The 18081-nt window shown below is 47.1% G+C and overlaps 1 protein-coding gene across 1 annotated transcript in view; it reads left to right on the forward strand.

Moving 5' to 3' along the window:
• The window catches only part of LOC135907145 (serine proteinase stubble-like), a 140671-nt gene that overhangs the window by 115106 nt on the left and 7484 nt on the right, over positions 1–18081 (forward strand). The window contains exon 6 of the mRNA XM_065438797.1: positions 3462–3736. Within this exon, the coding sequence (XP_065294869.1) occupies positions 3462–3736 (275 nt within the window). The remainder of the gene's footprint in view (positions 1–3461; positions 3737–18081) is intronic.

The raw sequence follows: 18081 nt of genomic DNA on the forward strand, positions 1-18081 counted from the left end.
CAGGGCACTGATGCAAGCCTGTTGGATTCAAAGCAGAGCCTACTAGCACGAAGCGAGCGAATCACTAAATTCAATTTCTTTGCCATGTGCGAGTTTGTGTCCTAAAACTATTTAGGCCTTCCGTTTTCGATAAAATTAATGACAGTTAGGGAAAAATCTAACGAATGTGTCTCTGGCGTAAGGATTCCAAGTGGCCTGTGATAGATATTAGTGAACAAGAGTAATAAAAGAGGCATATGCTCCACATTGCAACCTGCTGAGCTATCTTAAGCAGCGTACGTCAACAGTTTCCTTTCATAAATGCATCCTTGACCAACTTTGCCGAAACTAAGCCTGTGTGTCTTACAGGCTACAAATAAATGGTATTGCAGCACACGGCTGACAAAGCCAGGGCCTTGAGTTGGAAATAAATGCAGGGCGAGCTACAGCGATTCAATGTTTCAAGCAGATAGTAGTAAATAGAGCGTTTAAGGCAACATACAGAAGCAGGTATGCAAAACACTTCCTTCTCGTACTTCGAGGGCCCATGTTTTGTACGCTTGCCATAGACATACTGTAATATATGTCGGAAAGTACTCAACAGCCAAAGAACGAATTGTAAGTTTGTACATCATACAATATCCTGTGCAGATTGTACAATGGGTACTTCATTTTCACTCTTCAACTCTTTGCCGCGAAGAATTCATTCCATCTCCAATACTATTGTGAGTGATCTTTTCTTTTGTTGCTTGCAAAAATATGGGTGTTAATACGTCGTAATGTGTTGTTATTGTGTTTCCGATATTTCTTGTGCATATTTCTATCTTCCCCGAAAAATTACATTACAGAGGCCAACCATACTCTAAGAGAGAGAGAGAGATGAAACACATGAGAAAGGGCGGGAGGTTAACCGGGACATAGATATCCAGTTTGCTACCCTGCACTGAGGAATTGGTAAGGGGAGACAGAAATATCTTTAAAAAAGAAAAAAAAGAAAAAAAGGTGCACACACATGAAGCTTTCTAAATTAACCATACGTTTGGTACCTTTACTGATCTTTGAATGCCCGTGGGCTCTTTTTTTTTTTCATAAGGCAGGGATTCACTTTTTTTTTTCTTCTTTGACGTTCGCATTCACGTACGGTGAGTTCCTATCAACTTGCTGAGATTTGTGTTGCTTTACAATGTCGCATAAATTACATAAGAGTTATTGCTTTAGCACGGTGCATTAGCTCTAGCATAGTTATCCGCTGTTGTTAAACCTCCGGCCAATAAGTGCGCATTTATTTTTTTCGTGTTTACACAGCTGGAAATGCTTTTTGGACTTCATGGCTTGCAAATGCACCGGACTAATTTCATTACATTAGGACGCGTAAGGCAGCTCCGTGTTTTATTGGTCCTACTTAGGCGCAGCATTCCGACATATAAATTTCTAGCTAACGTGCAACCTCCACTCTTCGACCTGCAATCGCTGAGCAATAAAGTCAGACTTTCGTCTCCCTGACCTTGGCGCATGGAGTGTGATAACTGTCCCGATAGGTCGCATTCTATAGATACAGATGTAGAAACACCTCGGCTATGTACTGCTACTTTAGAGAGAGAGAGAGAAAGGCAAAGCAAAGACAGGGAGGTTAACTAGAGATTATATCCGGCTGGCTACCCTGTACTGGGGGAGGGGTAAGGGGATGCGATAAGTGATAGAGAGAAGGATTTTAAAAAATTAATAGAAAAGAAAAAAAACTATGAAAAGCTCGAGCTGGCCTCATTATTTCGCAACTGCTGTCGCATCCTACAATATTCTTCGCGTTTACCGTACACATCTTGGCGCGTATAGAGCGCCGGACGTCATTTTTATTCTGCTTGATGTGTTTGTGAGACTATATGCTCAAAATCTCAAACGGAGTAAGCAACAGACTGCCTTAAATTTTGTCCCATTTCTTTTTTATTGTGAAAGAGAAATTTCCATAAATACTGAGAGGCTACTCTGTCACAGTCCACGCATGCATAACACGTACAGAGCATCCCTTTCTAGAGGACTTCAGCTCCTTCCGCAAAGTCAAAACTGCTGTGAATAAAAAATAGAAATCGAGTCACATCATACTCGTTAAAAGGTCCGAAAGACTTGCTTCGTCCTCCTGCCACATCAGCCCATAAAAGGTGACGTGAGAGCTACTACATATAATATCTACGTATAACGGGCTTTATCGACCGGCTATAGCAACGCGCCACTTTGCCTTCCATACGTCATCAGTCACAACTCTCGCATCATCTTTGTATCTCTTTCTCACTCCCCTTCCCGCACGTACGGTAGCCACCTGGGCTAAGTTTAGCTAAACTTCATGAATTATTTCTCTCCCTCTTTTTCCCACGTCATCCACAGTAAATCATATAATTTTTATGCTCGCGAGATGTACTTATCAGAGTAGAATCTCAGTAAACGAATCTCAGCCTAAATAGAATATGCGCTTAAAGAGAACAGCCGTTGTGTTGTTTGGCATCGCATTAAGGCAGTGCAACAATAAAAGAAAGAGAGAGAGGTTCGTTAAACGGAACTACATTTTTTTCGAACTCGGAGTAAACGGAGCTAAATATATTGCCGACAACGAAGCTGAGTGGCCAATCTCAGTGGCATTACGACACGCACCACTGATTTCGCCTTTTCTTTTCGGTTTACTCGCCAGTTCTCCCATTCTCACCAAGGTAGTGTTTGCCAGTGCCGTGGTTAGTATGGCTTTACAGTGGTCATGGCTATATCTTTGGTTTTATCGCGTTGGCAACGTAAGTGAGCTGTGAGTTTTCTTTGCGTTTCGGGTGGCGGCACAGAAACGCCAGCGTAATGCGCTCACGCCAGTGACGAAGACCAAAGCTATCGATGACTTCGAAAGTGTTTGCTTCACTAAAACGAGTGCTCATTTTTTTTTCCTAATGAGGCTTTATTTTCTTTTTTGAGTTATGATTTCTGTTACTAGCTCTAATCGGTGGCTACGTTCAAGTAGAAACTTTGTAAGAACAAGCTATGCAATCAGACCTGCTCCACCTATTATCTGCTATCGGTGATAAAGTAGTTCTCCCTTACACAAAAACATCTTGTGTACCCTTGAGCTCTATCTCTCGTTAAATGGAATTTCTAAAAAACAGAGCTCTTTTTTCCTGGTTCCTTCAGGTTTCGTTTAGAGTCCGCTGTAGGTTTTCTCTTTTCTTGCGAGCTCTGTAGGTTTTAGATGCAACGATCATTTGCACTAGCAGGCCTTGACTGCCTACAGGCGATTTTATTTTCAGTTTACGGGACGCCAACAGGTTGGTTCATTATATGCACAAATGAAACATTGAATGTGCCTGGGTACAACCCTCTTCTCGTGCAAACCGGCCATATAGTATACAATTAACTGGTTGGTATTGCGACAAAGGGCCCGTGTTAACGACCCACGTAGGCTGCTGGCGACATTGCCGGAACTAGAACACGCCGTCTCGTGTCTCTCGCAGCCTGCTGCTGAGCCAGATCCGCATCCGGGTGGGCGAGTACGACTTCTCGAGCGTGCTCGAGCCGTACCCGTACGCGGAGCGCAGCGCTAAGAAGAAGGTGGTGCACCCAAAGTACAACTTCTTCACCTACGAGAACGACCTGGCGCTGGTCAAGGTGGACGAGCCCTTCGAGTTCATGCCGCACATCGCGCCCATCTGCCTGCCGCCCGACAACGAGTCGGACGACCTGATCGGCCGGAACGCCACCGTCACGGGATGGGGACGCCTAAGCGAAGGTACGTGGCACAGGGGATCGACGGTACAGTGGTAAAAATTTCACGCGTTTGCCCATAGTGGCAGCAGGGAGCCCGCAAGACCGCCCCTGCGGCTTCTGAAGTCAACGACAACGATCACTGAATATCTGTGAGGCAGGAGTGAAGATTCCAGTTCGTCTGCTTTGTAAGCGCACTTGAAAGATGTACTATCTCTTTCTTGTTTATAGGGCAGCCAGACAGCCCTGCCGAGTCCTCGTTTTACCTCCCTGTTTCTTCCTAATTTCTCCGTATGTACTGTGTTACTTGCGCGAGAACTTGTAACGAAGAGTAGAAACATTATTTCTTGACCATATACAGTGTAAGTGCTCAACAATCGCGAGCTGAACGAAAGGGTCACTGCGGTGCATTCGTTGCTACACTGTTTACATCATACCTCTAGCAAGGATGCCATCTTCACGACAGAGTGTGCGGCATTTCTTACCACCTTCTGTCTCTTCCGGCCAAACCTGGACCATGGACCAGTTTATGCGTTTAAGAGAGGGCGTTTATGGCAGAAACAAGTTAGTCGCGTGGATGTGAGGTTCACATTTTGGTGTTGGTGGGCGCTGGCAATCTCGCGTAATGATATAATTTTATATTTACTTATGAATAAATATTTAGGTAGTTTCTCTTGTAGCTCTTACACGCATTACTACCAGTGCGTGACAGCGTCCTTTCTTTCGTGGTAAGTGAAGTGGCGTACCCAGAAGCGTGTTCATTCCAGCCTCTACATGTCATCTTTGAACTGTCAACCTACCCACTAACTCATTACGCTAGTAAATCATTAGCCAAATAAAACGCCTAGGTTAATTGCTATAAATAATATAAAGCGCTTAAGCAATATAAGACAGAAAACCAGAAGACCCACTCATACTCATCTGAACCTGTATTCATAAAAGTGATTAGGAAGGAATGATCTGTAAGAGCAGATCCCTCCCAACCGCGATCATCGTCATATACTTAAAAAAAGGAAGAGTCCAGGCAATGGGAAACAGTCTGCATACGAACAAAAAACTTTATGTATTTGGGCTCAGTATTCGTTTGCCCTTCAATGGAAGACGTAAAAGTAGGCGCACAACATTGCAGTGTTCGTGTTTCCTTGATATGGTTACCCGGCGTTTTGAAAATAGTTCTCGTTGCTCTACAAAGAGAAATCCCATAGAATGCACTCATTTAGATACTTACATTGTGTTTCATAGCATTTGTTCAATGACGGTTATCTTGCCTTAATGGGAAGTTTACGCGACAGTAATTTCGTTGATGCTCCGGCAAATCTATCACAACACATTTCTCTATGAATCCGGCAACGGCAGACCACGCAAAGTGGAGCCTGGCGGTGCTCGTACTCTGAAACAGGGTTGAGCAAAGATTCCTTGCAGTTGTGTCGTGATACGAGATACTCAGGCAACAAGTATTTTAGATACAGATAGAGGATACTACCATAATTACTGTACCGATACAATACTTCCCGTTTGTATCTTAAGATACTTCGATACATTCGCAAATTTATTATTATAGATCTACATAATGTAGCAGCAAACGCGTACGCACAAAAATGTTTGCTTGGAAATTTCTTAGCTCCGACCAACCTTGCTTCATTTCAATGAAATGTTTCTTAGTATTTCAAAATTTTTGTCTTCCTTGCTCAATCTATAGTAGTTGCATTCCGAAACAATTTATTGGGATTGCCTTAGCTTCTTAACCTTAGAGCTCTTAATACGATGCGCTGTCAGCGGTTTTTTGCTTTTCGCTTTCGTAACTGATGCGAGCCACTGCCCTGCTTGCCGACCAGCTTGCGGGTTGCTATGTAATTATTCTAATTACAAGACCGTCCATAAGAAGCCTGTGCACAATGGTGCGAATACCGCTGTGGAGTTTTACCTTGCCCTTAAACGTATTACCGTTTACGCAATACCGGGTCACCGGATAGGTGCACAGCAGCAATAACGTTGGTAGCGACATTTTTTGTAACGCATAGTGTATATACGGAGAGCACATGAAGCTGTAATGACTTTTTGTATTCTACTTATCTCCTGGTGTAGAGCGGTTGTTGGTGACATTGCTTAACGTGAAATCCTTTTACTATTTTTTTTTCAAGAAAACTTGTGCAGCCGAAAAAAACGTCTTGTACGTATTGTAGTGGCACAAAGTGCCGCAGGATACCACCGCTATTCACACTACTGCCACTTATAGCTGCGATTACCTGGTGATTTGTTACAATAAGAGATTTTAGGGTGTGATAAAATAAGAAAAATATATTGTCATCCAACGTGAAATAGAAGCCGCATCTCCTGTCACGACCCCAACCCTTGGCCCCGACAATTGCTAGGCGACTGTCTGATTGATCCAGTCCGTTGTGCGCCAAGACTTGACCAACGTTGGCTTGACCAACGTCTTCTCAGTTAATCGGCCCGACTACAGGCCTATATATGCTTCACTTGTGGCCGTATCGGCCATATTTCACGTCACTGCCGGTCTTCGTGGAATTCGACCCCTGGTCCTGCCTCCCATCCCACCGCCTTCATGCTGCTCCGCGGTTCCCCCGCAAACGCAGCCAGTAAATTTTGACGACACTTCTCTTCCTACCCGCTCTAGCCGCTCTCCTTCGCCACGTTGCCGCTTCTACCGATAGCCCCCATCTCGTTGATCACCGTCCCCTATAGCTCCCTCCGGCGAACCCTTCCGGAAAACTAACGGGTGCGCCGGACGACCATGCATCATGACCATGCATGGCAGCATCACCTGGAGGTGATGCTGCCAAACGAATCCGACGCAGAAATCCTCTTCTGACCTTGCCCACACATCGGAACCTCATTAAAGTGAATGTGGGTGGTGTACCTGTTACGGCTCTGATTGACATTGGCGCGCACGTATCTGTGGTGAATGCTCAGCTTCGGAATCGTCTCCAGAAAGTCCTAACTCCTGCCCCGTCACCTGTGGTCCAAGTCGCCGACGGTGGAACACCAGCCGTTATTGGCATGTGTCCGGCTCGCGTGAGTGTCGCGGGATATCATATTTCTGTTATATTTTATGTTATAGAGCACTGCCCCCACGACCTCATCCTGGGCCTTGACTTTCGGTCTACACATTATGTTTTGATAGACTGTTCTGCTGGTGTTGTGCAATTCGCTCTACATGCTGCTATTGACCCTCCCAACAATGCTCCGATACGGCTATGTTCCACAGCGCATATTCGCCTTCCTCACCATGCCGTTACGTACATAGGTGTCTCTCCCGTTCCACCTGTACCAGACGGTGACTGCATCGTATCTCCTAATCCGGATGTCGTGCTCTCGCATAACGTCGCTTTTCCTGACACCGTCATTACCATTTCGGACAACACGTCCTGCCTTCCGCTTGTGAACTTTGGACTTGGTACACAAGTAATCCCGCGTGGAATATCCCTGGCGCAAAGAACGCCAGCTAGAGACAAACCACATGCCGGCTTTAACTTGTGACTGCTCCTCTTGTTCAACTGTTGCTTCGCCCCCTGTCCCTTCATACTTGAATGCCATAACAGAAATGATTGCTCCCGACCTTCCGTCCCAGCATGCTCAAGAACTACGTTGCCTCCTTGCCGCATACTGGGACATATTCCACATTGGAGTGCGCCCTCTAAGACAAAAATCTGTCGTAAAAGATCAAATAAACACCGGTGATGCTAGCCCGATCCATCGACGACCCTACCGCGTCTCGCCTACTGAGCGACATATCATCCAACGCGAAGTTGACAAGATGCTTTCACGAGGCATCATCGAACCTTCTTGCAGCCCATGGAGATCCCCTGTTGTACTAGTCAAAAAGAAGGACAACAGTTGGCGATTTTGCGTCGATTATTGACACCTCAGCAAGGTTACAAAGAAAGACGTCTATCCGCTACCACGCATTGACGATGCGCTGGATTGCCTGCATGGAGCACAACATTTTTCGTCCATCGACCTTTAGCTCCGGCTACTGGCAAATTGCCGTCGATGACATGGACCACAAGAAGACAGCTTTTATTAATCCCGATAGCTTGTATCAGTTCAAAGTGATGCATTTTGGTTCATGTAATGCCCCGGTCACATTTGAACGAATGATGGACGCACTCCTACACGGTTTCGAGTGTTCTATCTGCCTCTGTTACCTGGACGACGTGATCGTTTTTTCTCCGACTTTTGCGACACACCTCGAACGCCTGTCGACGATCCTATCTGTTTTCCGTCAGGCGGGGCTACAACTAAATTCGTCCAAGTGCCACTTCTGTCGTCGTGAAATTTCTGTGCTCGGGCATCTCGTCGATTCTTCTGGTGTACGCCCTGATCACGATAAAATACGGGCAGTCAAAGACTTTCCGTGCCAACATGTGCCAAGCATGTTCGCAGCTTCTTGGGCCTTTGCTCCTACTTCCGTCGGTTTGTCCGAAATTTAGCGAACGTTGCCCGCCCTCTCAATTAGCTCCTCAAGAAAGACGCTGCATTAATTTGTGGCCATGAGCAAGCTGGTGCTTTCGCCGAGCTGATTGCGCTGCTTACGTCCCCGCCCATTCTCGCTCACTTTGATGCGTCAGTTCCAACAGAAGTCCGTACCGATGCCAGTGGCCACGGTATTGGAGCTATCTTGGCACAGAAACAACAAGGGAGAGAACGTGTTATTGCCTCCGCCAGCCGCCTTTTTCCCTCTGCTGAGCGCAATTATTCTATCACCGAACGCGAGTGTCTGGCTCTCGTTAGGGCAGTGGGTAAATTCCGCCCATATTTGTACGGCCGCCAATTCACAGTCATCACTGATCACCACGCTCTGTGTTGGCTTTCGTCCCTCAAAGATCCTTCAGGGCGCCTTGACCGCTGGGTTCCGCGCCTTCAAGAATACCACCATTCAGTTGTGGAGTTGTGGAAGATGTGGACTGCTTGTCGCACCATCTTGTCGACCGTCTTGATGTTTCTGCGGCCGGCATACCTGTCACCGTTCTCTCTCTGGCTGCTTTTCGCGATATTGGAGCCGAACAACGTCGAGACGCCTCCTTGTAACACCTTATTCAACGGCTCACTTCAACGACGCCCGATCCTTCCCTCCGCATGTTTGAACTTCTGTATGGTATATTGTACCGCTCTAACATGCGTCCGGATGGCCCTGACCGACTCTTTGTTGTGCCTGAGCAACTTCGTCAGCCTGTTCTCGCCCAGCTTCATGATGTACCGACTGCCGGTCACCTTAGCGTGTCACGGACTTATGACCGCGTTCGTCTGCGCTTCTTTTGACCTGGTCTATACCATGACGTCTGCCGTTATGTCGCTGCGTATGATCTCTGTCAACGACGCAAAAAGCCGACCACACTCCCTGCTGGTCGCCTTCAACCCCTTGACGTACCATCAGAACCATTCTTCCGTGTAGGTGTTGATCTTTTAGGCCCTTTCCCTACGTCTGCTTCGGGAAACAAGTGGATTGCTGTAGCAACATACTACGCCATGCGATATGCAATCACACGTGGTCTTCCGATATGCTGTGCAACCGATGTCGCCGACTTCCTCCTAGAAAACGTCATTCTTCACCACGGCGCCCCTCGACATCTCCTCAACGACCGAAGCCGCTACTTTCTTTCTAAAGTTGTCAATGACATTCTACACTTGTGCGCCACTAAACACAAACTTGCTACTGCTCATCATCCACAAACGAACGGTCTAACCGAGCTCGTCTCCGCTGACCATCATAACTGGGACATTGCGCTGCCGTTCGTTACTTTCATCTATAATTCGTCTCGCCATGATACCGCAGGCTTCTCTCCATTCTTCCTCTTGTTTGGCCGCGACCCTACGCTACCTTTCGACACCGTTCTGCCTGCTAGTCTGAATTTCACATCTGAGTACGCCCGTGAAGCCATACTCAACGCACAAGGAGCACGCCATATTCCCCGACGTCGACTTGTGGAATCGCAGGACAATCAGTTATATGACGCCCGCCATCGTGACGTCCATTACACACCGGGCACCCTGGTTCTCCTTTGGACGCCGTCGCGAAGCGTTGGCTTCCCGGAGAAGTTACTTTCACGCTACTCTGGCCCTTACCGTGTCTTGCGTCAAGTAACTGACGTCACGTACGAAATCGCCCCTCTTGAGCCAACCGCGGCTCAGCATCGCTCCGACGTGGTCCACGTCACGTGTCTTAAGTTGTATCACTCACCCGCCTTCTAACCAGCACTGAGCCGGTGCTTCAGCCATCGCGGGTCACGTGACACGCTCACGAAGAAATTTTCATCTTGGTCGGAAGAAGACGACGCTCTGCACTTCGCGCGCTGAGTATACCATCTCGTCAGCTGCTACAATTATTGTGAATATTCTCTACATGTACGTCTGACTGTTTTTAACCCCGTAACATTTTTGATGGAGGTTGCGGGATCATTATCAAGACGAATTTACGCAGCGGGTATTCCTTGGCTGCATCTACAGTGCCAGCTCAAGACGAGGATGCTTCGGGAACCCGGCACCCACGCCCACCGTCATTCTAGCACAGCCCTGCGGCCCAGGAACCTTTTCTGGCACCGGCGACACTGATGTTGAAGACTGGCTTCAATTATATGTGTGGGTGAGCCCCAGCAACCACTGGAACCAGACCATCTTGCTCGATAATTTGATATTTTACCTCGCGGGCACGGCACGCGTCTGGTTTCAGACCCACGACGAGGAACTTACCAACTGGGACATTTGTAAACAGAAGCTCAATGATTTGTTTGGCAAGCCTGTTGAATGTCAGCGCGCCGGTCAAAAAGACCTCACTTCGCGTGGCCAGACGTGCACTGAATCCTACCTCATGTACATCCAGGACGTGCTCGCTCTGTGCCGCAAAGTGGATCCGAAGATGTCCGAACCTGATAAAGTCGCACATGTCATTAAGGGTATAGCAGATGATGCCTTCCATATCCTGCCAAGACGTGCGGCAGGATGCACAGAACTCAAGACCCCCCCCCCTCCTCCCCTTCCCACCAACACCCCCAATCCCCAACCCCTTGAGCGATGGGAGACCTTGTTATCCAGCCCCGCCCTACCGATTCAGCTCGCACTGACGGACAGGGGCCAGGAGCTGCTGGAAACATATGGGTCCCGTAACTAGAGAACCACCCCGTCTGGTACCTGCGTGCACCACCGATTTATTTCGGGCCCAGTAAATGTTGCTTCATCATTCAATATCCTGGTGTTCAAGAATTCTTCCACTGGGCAAGCCATCATTACCGAATGCCGGCGGTTTGAAGAAGCCAAGAGTCACCGCGTTGTTCACCCATTTCCCCGCCTTCCCAACACGGCTGCTACGTCCACCTGCGAAGACCTCCGCCGTCCGCCCACGCCCCGTAACAATATCTAAGTTAAATAGAAAGGAGTTTGCGTATCACACAATCACAGCGAATACATAGAAACACGATACAGGCCGCACCACGAATAGCTATGACATTTAAGCAAGAAGTAGTGTCAAATTACTTGTTAAAGTCAGACAATAGAAAATTCAGTGCGTGTGCAAATTCAGGTGGCTTAACGGCAGCTTGAGAAGCAGAGTTCAGCCAACGCTTATAGTTTCGCACGGTGATGTTGCGATAGGAGTATTTTGTGTCTTGAGATGCACGATACATTCTTGCATGTATTGGAAATACAGATACAGATACACGTCATGCCAGGCGTATTGTGATATAGATACAAGATACCTAAAGAGTATCTAAAATAGCGTACAAAGAAACACGTATCTTTTATACTGCCCACCACTGCTTTTTAACTGACCCCGCAGCGTCATTTGACCCCATGAGAAAATTTAGTTAATTATAGGGTTTTACGTGCCAAAACTACTTTCTGATTATGAGACACGTCGGAGTGGAGGACTCCGGAAATTTCGAGCACCTGTGGTTCTTTAACGCGCATTAACTTAAGCACACAGGTGCTTTCGCATTTCGCCCCCATTGGAAGGCGGCCGCCATGGCCGGGATTCACTCCCGCGACCTCGTGCACAGCAGCCGAACACCATAGCCACTGAGCAACATGAGAAAATTTTAAAGTGAGATATTATATAAACGACGTCGTTACGTTACATCCTCCTTAAATCGCTCTTTTTTTTCACACTCTCACAAAAATCAATGGTGTGCAAGAGTCACTAACTATAACTTAAGAGGCCATGGCACATTCTCCAATCTGCTGTCAATTTACATTGCAACTCAAAGTAGAGGGACCAGTATGATTACACTTACACCACACAAGAAAGGGAAAAAATATACAGGGCGCTCAGATCACATTTTCACCAGAAATGAATTTTTAAGAACACCAGAAAACCAATTAAAAGAGTGCCGCGGGACTAGGCGTACGGCCATTTATCGCGTTTTGCGTGCTTTCTGTCGGGCTCGGAAAAAGAACTTTTATTATCACGTACTGAGCCACAGAAACCTGGATCTGCAATTGTTCTGGATGGTCAACAATTTTCTCAGTGGGAGTCTTACTCTCAGTTTGATATTTCAGAACTTGGTTATTATTACTAACTATTTAATTACGCGAAATACAAGAAATAGTCTGACTTGTGCCAAGTGACGGCAAACAATATTACCTTGGTTCGGTGCAGCTACTTCACACTTCCACATTTTTTTTTAAATTTCAGCACAAGTTACGTGGGATACGTGGGATACGTGGTATATGACGACGTAAAGCTGATGCCATACGCGGTCGTTCGGAGCACCCGACTGCAGTAGCTGCGTACATACATTGTGCAAAGCTATCGTGTTCCGATGCCCATGCCAACAGGGCTGACGGTAAAATTGAAAATCACGAGAACGATACGCAATCCGGGCCTCGAATGCTTTCGCGCGAATTTTTGGTGCGACTTTTCGGGGCGAGGTCCCTTCTTTGTCTCATTATGGCAAAACAAACTGTGCCGGCCAGCGTCAAAGGAATCGAATTCTTGACCCTGCGGCAATATTATGCTATAGGAACCAGACGCGCAAACATAGTGAGCTATCAAGCGTACAACAAACGCGTTCTGCAGTTTGCGGCTGGGCATGTAGCCTTGCAGCGCGTGCATCGGAGCAAGACTCACACTGGTTGGTTTGATGGTCTGAATGGCTGATTGAAGGTCTATATAGCCAACAAATTCGAGAAGACAACCGGAAACATAAGTTGCACCGCTGAGCTCGCAGTCGCGGCTTGTATTTCGGCCGCACCACGCGGCCGCATTCCCATGGGGACGGAATGCAACAAAAACCGCTTTTCTACCGCGCAGTGGACGTTAAAGAACCCCGGGTGGCCAAGGTTAATCTGGAGCACTGCACTACGACGTGCGCCTTATAATCATATTGTGGTTTTGGCACTTAAAGTCATCGAATTTATTTTATACAGTTTTCTTCAGACTCATAGGAACGAAGTTACCCTGATGTTCGAGGCTTGGCACGTCAATAGCGCTAGCAGCTGCGTTAGTCAGCCCTCTATTATGCCGACAAAAAAAATTGTCATTCCTAAACAGTTGTCTTTATCGAGTGACCGCACGTGTGCAAGATTCTCGAGGTGGGGCTGCCTTCCCTCGAGCACGCGCAGATGAGTTTTATGTTTTCCTTCTTTGGCGCCACTGTGCTACCTTTCAGGCGACAGCCGGCGTTTGCGTTGCCCTCTTTTTATATGCCTATATTATCCCGAAGGCATTATAGTATAAATAAACGTAGCATTAGAGTAGCGATACAGTAGGAGTACATTACATCGTAGCAGAACAAAGGATGAACAAATCACTTGCTGGGCTCTTCTTTCCAGTACCAGTTTTCTTGGCTGTAACTGTTGGCTTGGTTTCAGTGTTCGCTTCTGAAGGTGCCACTTCAACAGGGCTAGGGGATTCCTTGGTTTCCTCCCCTTCAGCTGCAACCTCACCATCATCTTCATCAGGAAGGCTGTCCAGCTCAGCCAGAGAAACAGCATAGTTGTGCTCTTCTCTCTTCAGCTCCTCCTCAAGGGCATCGTTCTCAACACCTTCACCGCCTCGCACACCTACAAGAATTTCATCGAAGCGCTGATCTTCATCTGTTTTCACAACTGAAGTAGATGCAGAAGAATGGATGCGATCACTCCGTCGTACATTATCTAAACCCTGTCCTGCATCATCAGCAGAAGGCATTTCTATAGGAATTTCTACATAATTAAAGTGTTGAATGCTGCATGCAGTCCGAAGGGTAGCACATCACTAACGACAACGACTAAATAGTGCCAAGAAAATTATATATATATATATATATATATATATATATATATATATATATATATATATATATATATATATATATATATATATATATATATATATATATATATATATATATATATATATATATATATATATATATATATATGTAGTCATATAATGAGAAGCCAACAAACACTGACACCAAGTACAACATAGGGGAAATTGCATGTGCTTAATAAATGAAATAAAGTAATGATAAATTAATGGAAATTAAAGTGGATGAAAAAACAACTCACAAGAAAGGGACACTCCCAGGGTTCTACTAGTACACATAAATACCCAAGAAAGTGGATGGGGAAACGCCGCCGCGGTAGCTCAATTGGTAGAGCATCGCACGCGACATGCGAAGGTTGTGGGTTCGGTTCCCACCTGCGGCAAGTTGTTTTTTCATCCACTTTAATTTCCATTAATTTATCATTACTTTATTTCATTTATTAAGCACATGCAATTTCCCCTATGTTGTACTTGGTGTCAGTGTTGGCTTCTCATTATATGACTAATAAATATCGGGTCCCTCGGTTAACCCCCTTTCTTCTCGTTTATATGTATATATATATATATATATATATATATATATATATATACACACATATATTATTTATATATATAGTGCCGAAGCGTCCATAGAAGTCCGCGAGGAAAGTCCAATGGCAGTGGAGACAGTGCATATACTTGGCCAACGGTCGTACCGCAAAAATTTCGGCATTCTCTTCATCGTGGCCCGTCATTTTGTCCGGAAGTCTAAGCGCGCGCTTGGCCGTAAGTTTATTTTATTTTCGCAGCAACGCTATCTCCGGACGCATTCGCGTCGCCGACATCACCACGCAGTCGCCGTGTGGACGGTGCGTCCACGGCCCGAGTGCGGAGGGCGAGAAGGCCCCTAGAGGCGCGGGTGACGTGCACGGTGTTTGGCTGCAAAAACGAAGTAGTCGGATGAACGCACCCTGAGGCTTGGCTCAGTCGGCTGTGCAGCCCATAGAGTTTCCTACAAAAAATTTTGTAGGAAACTCTGTTGTGCAGCGGAGCCAGCTAAGGCAGTGTTACACCTTCCGCTGTTGTCTTAAGCGTTGTGCTCACAAGCACTTAGCGTCCCTGCTGCACAGCTTTCGTACACCCACGCTCAAGCGCTATTTGAAACAGGGTGAAGCATTCTGTGTGTGTGAAGCCTTCCTACGCCTATGCTGTGAGGCGCCTGGTAGCGGCGAGGGAGCGCTTCTGCAGCATCAGGAGCATCAGTCCAACAACGCTAAACCTTGTTATCACTTTCAGTGCTTCGCCCTGCGAGTGAAACTGCCCAATTTTAATTTTGTGCTCTGCAACTATCCTGACAATGAAGTTTAGCTGGGAATAAAAAAACACCTGGACACTCCAAGCTAACGCCGAACATCGAACATTTATTGTGCCATTGTCACCGATTTCAGTCGGAGAGACAAACATTATCTATCGCATTGCGATGACTGGACGATCGACCGTTGTCTCCAGGAGCTACCTGAAGACAGTCTCCATCTCTAGTCGGCCCACGAAGCTATGGAGGCATTTTCGTTTTTCTTGAGGGCGACTGGTCTATGTCAGCGCTTTGACGCGCTCAGGCATTCCGCGTGCGTGCGCGAGCTCACGGCGGCTTTCCTCCCCCTCCCTCTCTCTCTATCTTATCTTTCTGTTCCCTTTTTCCCGTCCCCCAGAGTAGGGCAGCCCTACCTTCTGTCTGCCTTCTGTCTTTATTTCGTCCTCCCCCTCGGTAGATTGTACTCAACAGGATCAAACCAAAAAGAAGGAACTTTATCGAATTTATACGTACAACGCTGAAATTATAGTATGCTTCGCTAACGAATACGCCTGTCCAAGCGAACAAAAATTTGGCGCTCTTTCTGTCCCTTCTTCTTTTCCACTTAGTTTTCGTTGTGCCAGAGTCACAATTCAAGCATGAACCAACTACGGCTCAATGTCGCGTTCTATTAAAACTTCCACGCAATTTATTTACGACGGCAACGACAGATTTCCCTACGGTAGGGTGTGTCTCTACCATTTAGACAATGTTCCGACTTCCTTTCCTCTGTTTATTTTTTTTCTTTTGGGGGCAATGTTCGACCAGCAAAGCCGTCGTCCCACCGGCGTAGCTGAGCGGCCCGCCGCGGGAAAGCCGCCTCGCGGGTAAAATGTTTACCCCCCAGCCCACTTCGGAATCCCATTCTCGTTATGTTGATCCCCCGGAATCCACCTCAGACGCCGATGCATGGCTACCTCACTGCCTTCCGAAAGCGAAACAGCTAGAGACTCTGAGGGAAACGTTCTGCAGGTATGGCGCTTGTCACGCGGTTCATTGACGTCTCTGCGGCTTGCTTGATGTCTAACAGTTTCTCCCTTCTTTTCCGTGAAAAAAAAAAAACTGCCGCAGCCATCAGTTAAACCATTCCTCCAAAGTGCTACGATTGACGAAACTTGCGCACCGTTTGCCATTCTCAGTCGGTGTGTTCTTTGAAGTTTCAAGTCGAATAGTTTCCCATTGTCTGCAGGCTGCAAGTCGCCGTCTTTCGTGCTGTTCGGTGCGCCGTATAGGGATACCAACCGCTTGACCTCGGCGCCTTCGACTGACTTTCCGCGCCTTGAGCGCCCCCTCTTTACTTTGTTCTACGACCCGTTTAAGGGCTCGTGATCCTACCGCTTAGAGCTCACCGCGCAAATTGACAATCGTCGGCAATATGTGTCGTCGTCGCCGCCTTTGTCAGAACGCGTGCTTCGCCCGGCTTTCCCCTTCGACTGTTGTTGTTCGGAGCGAGTACTCGTGCCGCGCATGGCGTCGTTGCATTGAAGACGCGGCGTGTAAGCCGTTGTCGCGGGTGGACGTTGCTATGTTGCCGCCACGCGTCTGTGCCTAGCACTGTGAAGCGTGGTGTACGGGCGACCAGTTTAGAAGGGACACGTCTTGTGAGGCGTCGCCTATGTATTATTTTCGTCTGCTTTCCTAGAACCGTGACCTACGAATTCAAAAGGTGCCGACCATAAAGCGGCACGAGAAACATCCGACCGGGTGTCGTTAAGTCTCGAAGTACGCGCACCCACTGCAAACATGGAACGAACTGAGACAAACACCGCCCGTTGTGCTGCGAGCCACACAGCTTAGCATTGTCACCACTTCCATACTCCGAAAGAACGGTAAGCGGCAGACGCAGGTTACAATACAACTAGTTCCATGTCCATTAGACAGTTCCAGCTAAGAGATTTGCGCCCTACTCCACTCATGCGCGCGAAATTTCACACGCGCCACACAGCCCCTACGTCCGTAGTAGCGATACTTTTCGTGTGCACAACGCTCATTCCCGGCAGTGGTAAGCGGAATGATACCATAGACTCCTACCAAACGAACTTAGCGAAACATGACGGCGAGCCCAATTGTACCTTCTAATCTCGGGGCCAAGTTGACCATTTGTTTGCAATAAACGCTTGCCGAATGCGTAAAACCATTGCAATTATGTGAGGAGTGCGCGGTTGTGAAGCTGGCTTGGAGGAAACTGTAACGGCAAGAGTCCCTGCCCTAAACTATAACATTCTGGCGCATTCCTTCCCGCTCTACAGACTGGAGCATGAAGATGAACTTTCTTGGCCGTTAGAAGCATTTCGTGTCATTCGAAGACAATAAATGTGACGACCACTTGTTGCATGACCCCTTTCTTGGCAACGCTGAAGGACTGCGGCTATACAGTGTAGCAAGAGCTGCATTTTTATGTAGTGTTCACCGAATCTTAAAGGCGCACAGAGAGAGCAGATCCTTCGTCGGTTTTTATGGAGAAACCTCGATAAATACAAATACAAAATACAAGTTACGGAAACGTAACTATGCTCTGCTTGAAAGCGACTTCATTTCTCCGGTAAAGGCTAGTCTCTGAAGAGACGTGTCTTTTTTCCACTATATTTCAGAATAACAGCCGCGCTCGATCTTCATGAATCGACGTGACATTGCAATATGTGGTGGGGACAGCAACGAATAGCACAAAGTGGACTGGCTCTTCGCCATCAAAGAATAGAACGTTCCATTCTAAAGTTCGCTGCGTGCCACTCGCAGAGAAAATAGTTTTGGGCACTGGCTGACATTGAGTTGTGCG

The sequence above is a fragment of the Dermacentor albipictus genome, chromosome 4, assembly GCF_038994185.2.
Source record: "Dermacentor albipictus isolate Rhodes 1998 colony chromosome 4, USDA_Dalb.pri_finalv2, whole genome shotgun sequence".
NCBI classification, from domain to species: domain Eukaryota; kingdom Metazoa; phylum Arthropoda; class Arachnida; order Ixodida; family Ixodidae; genus Dermacentor; species Dermacentor albipictus.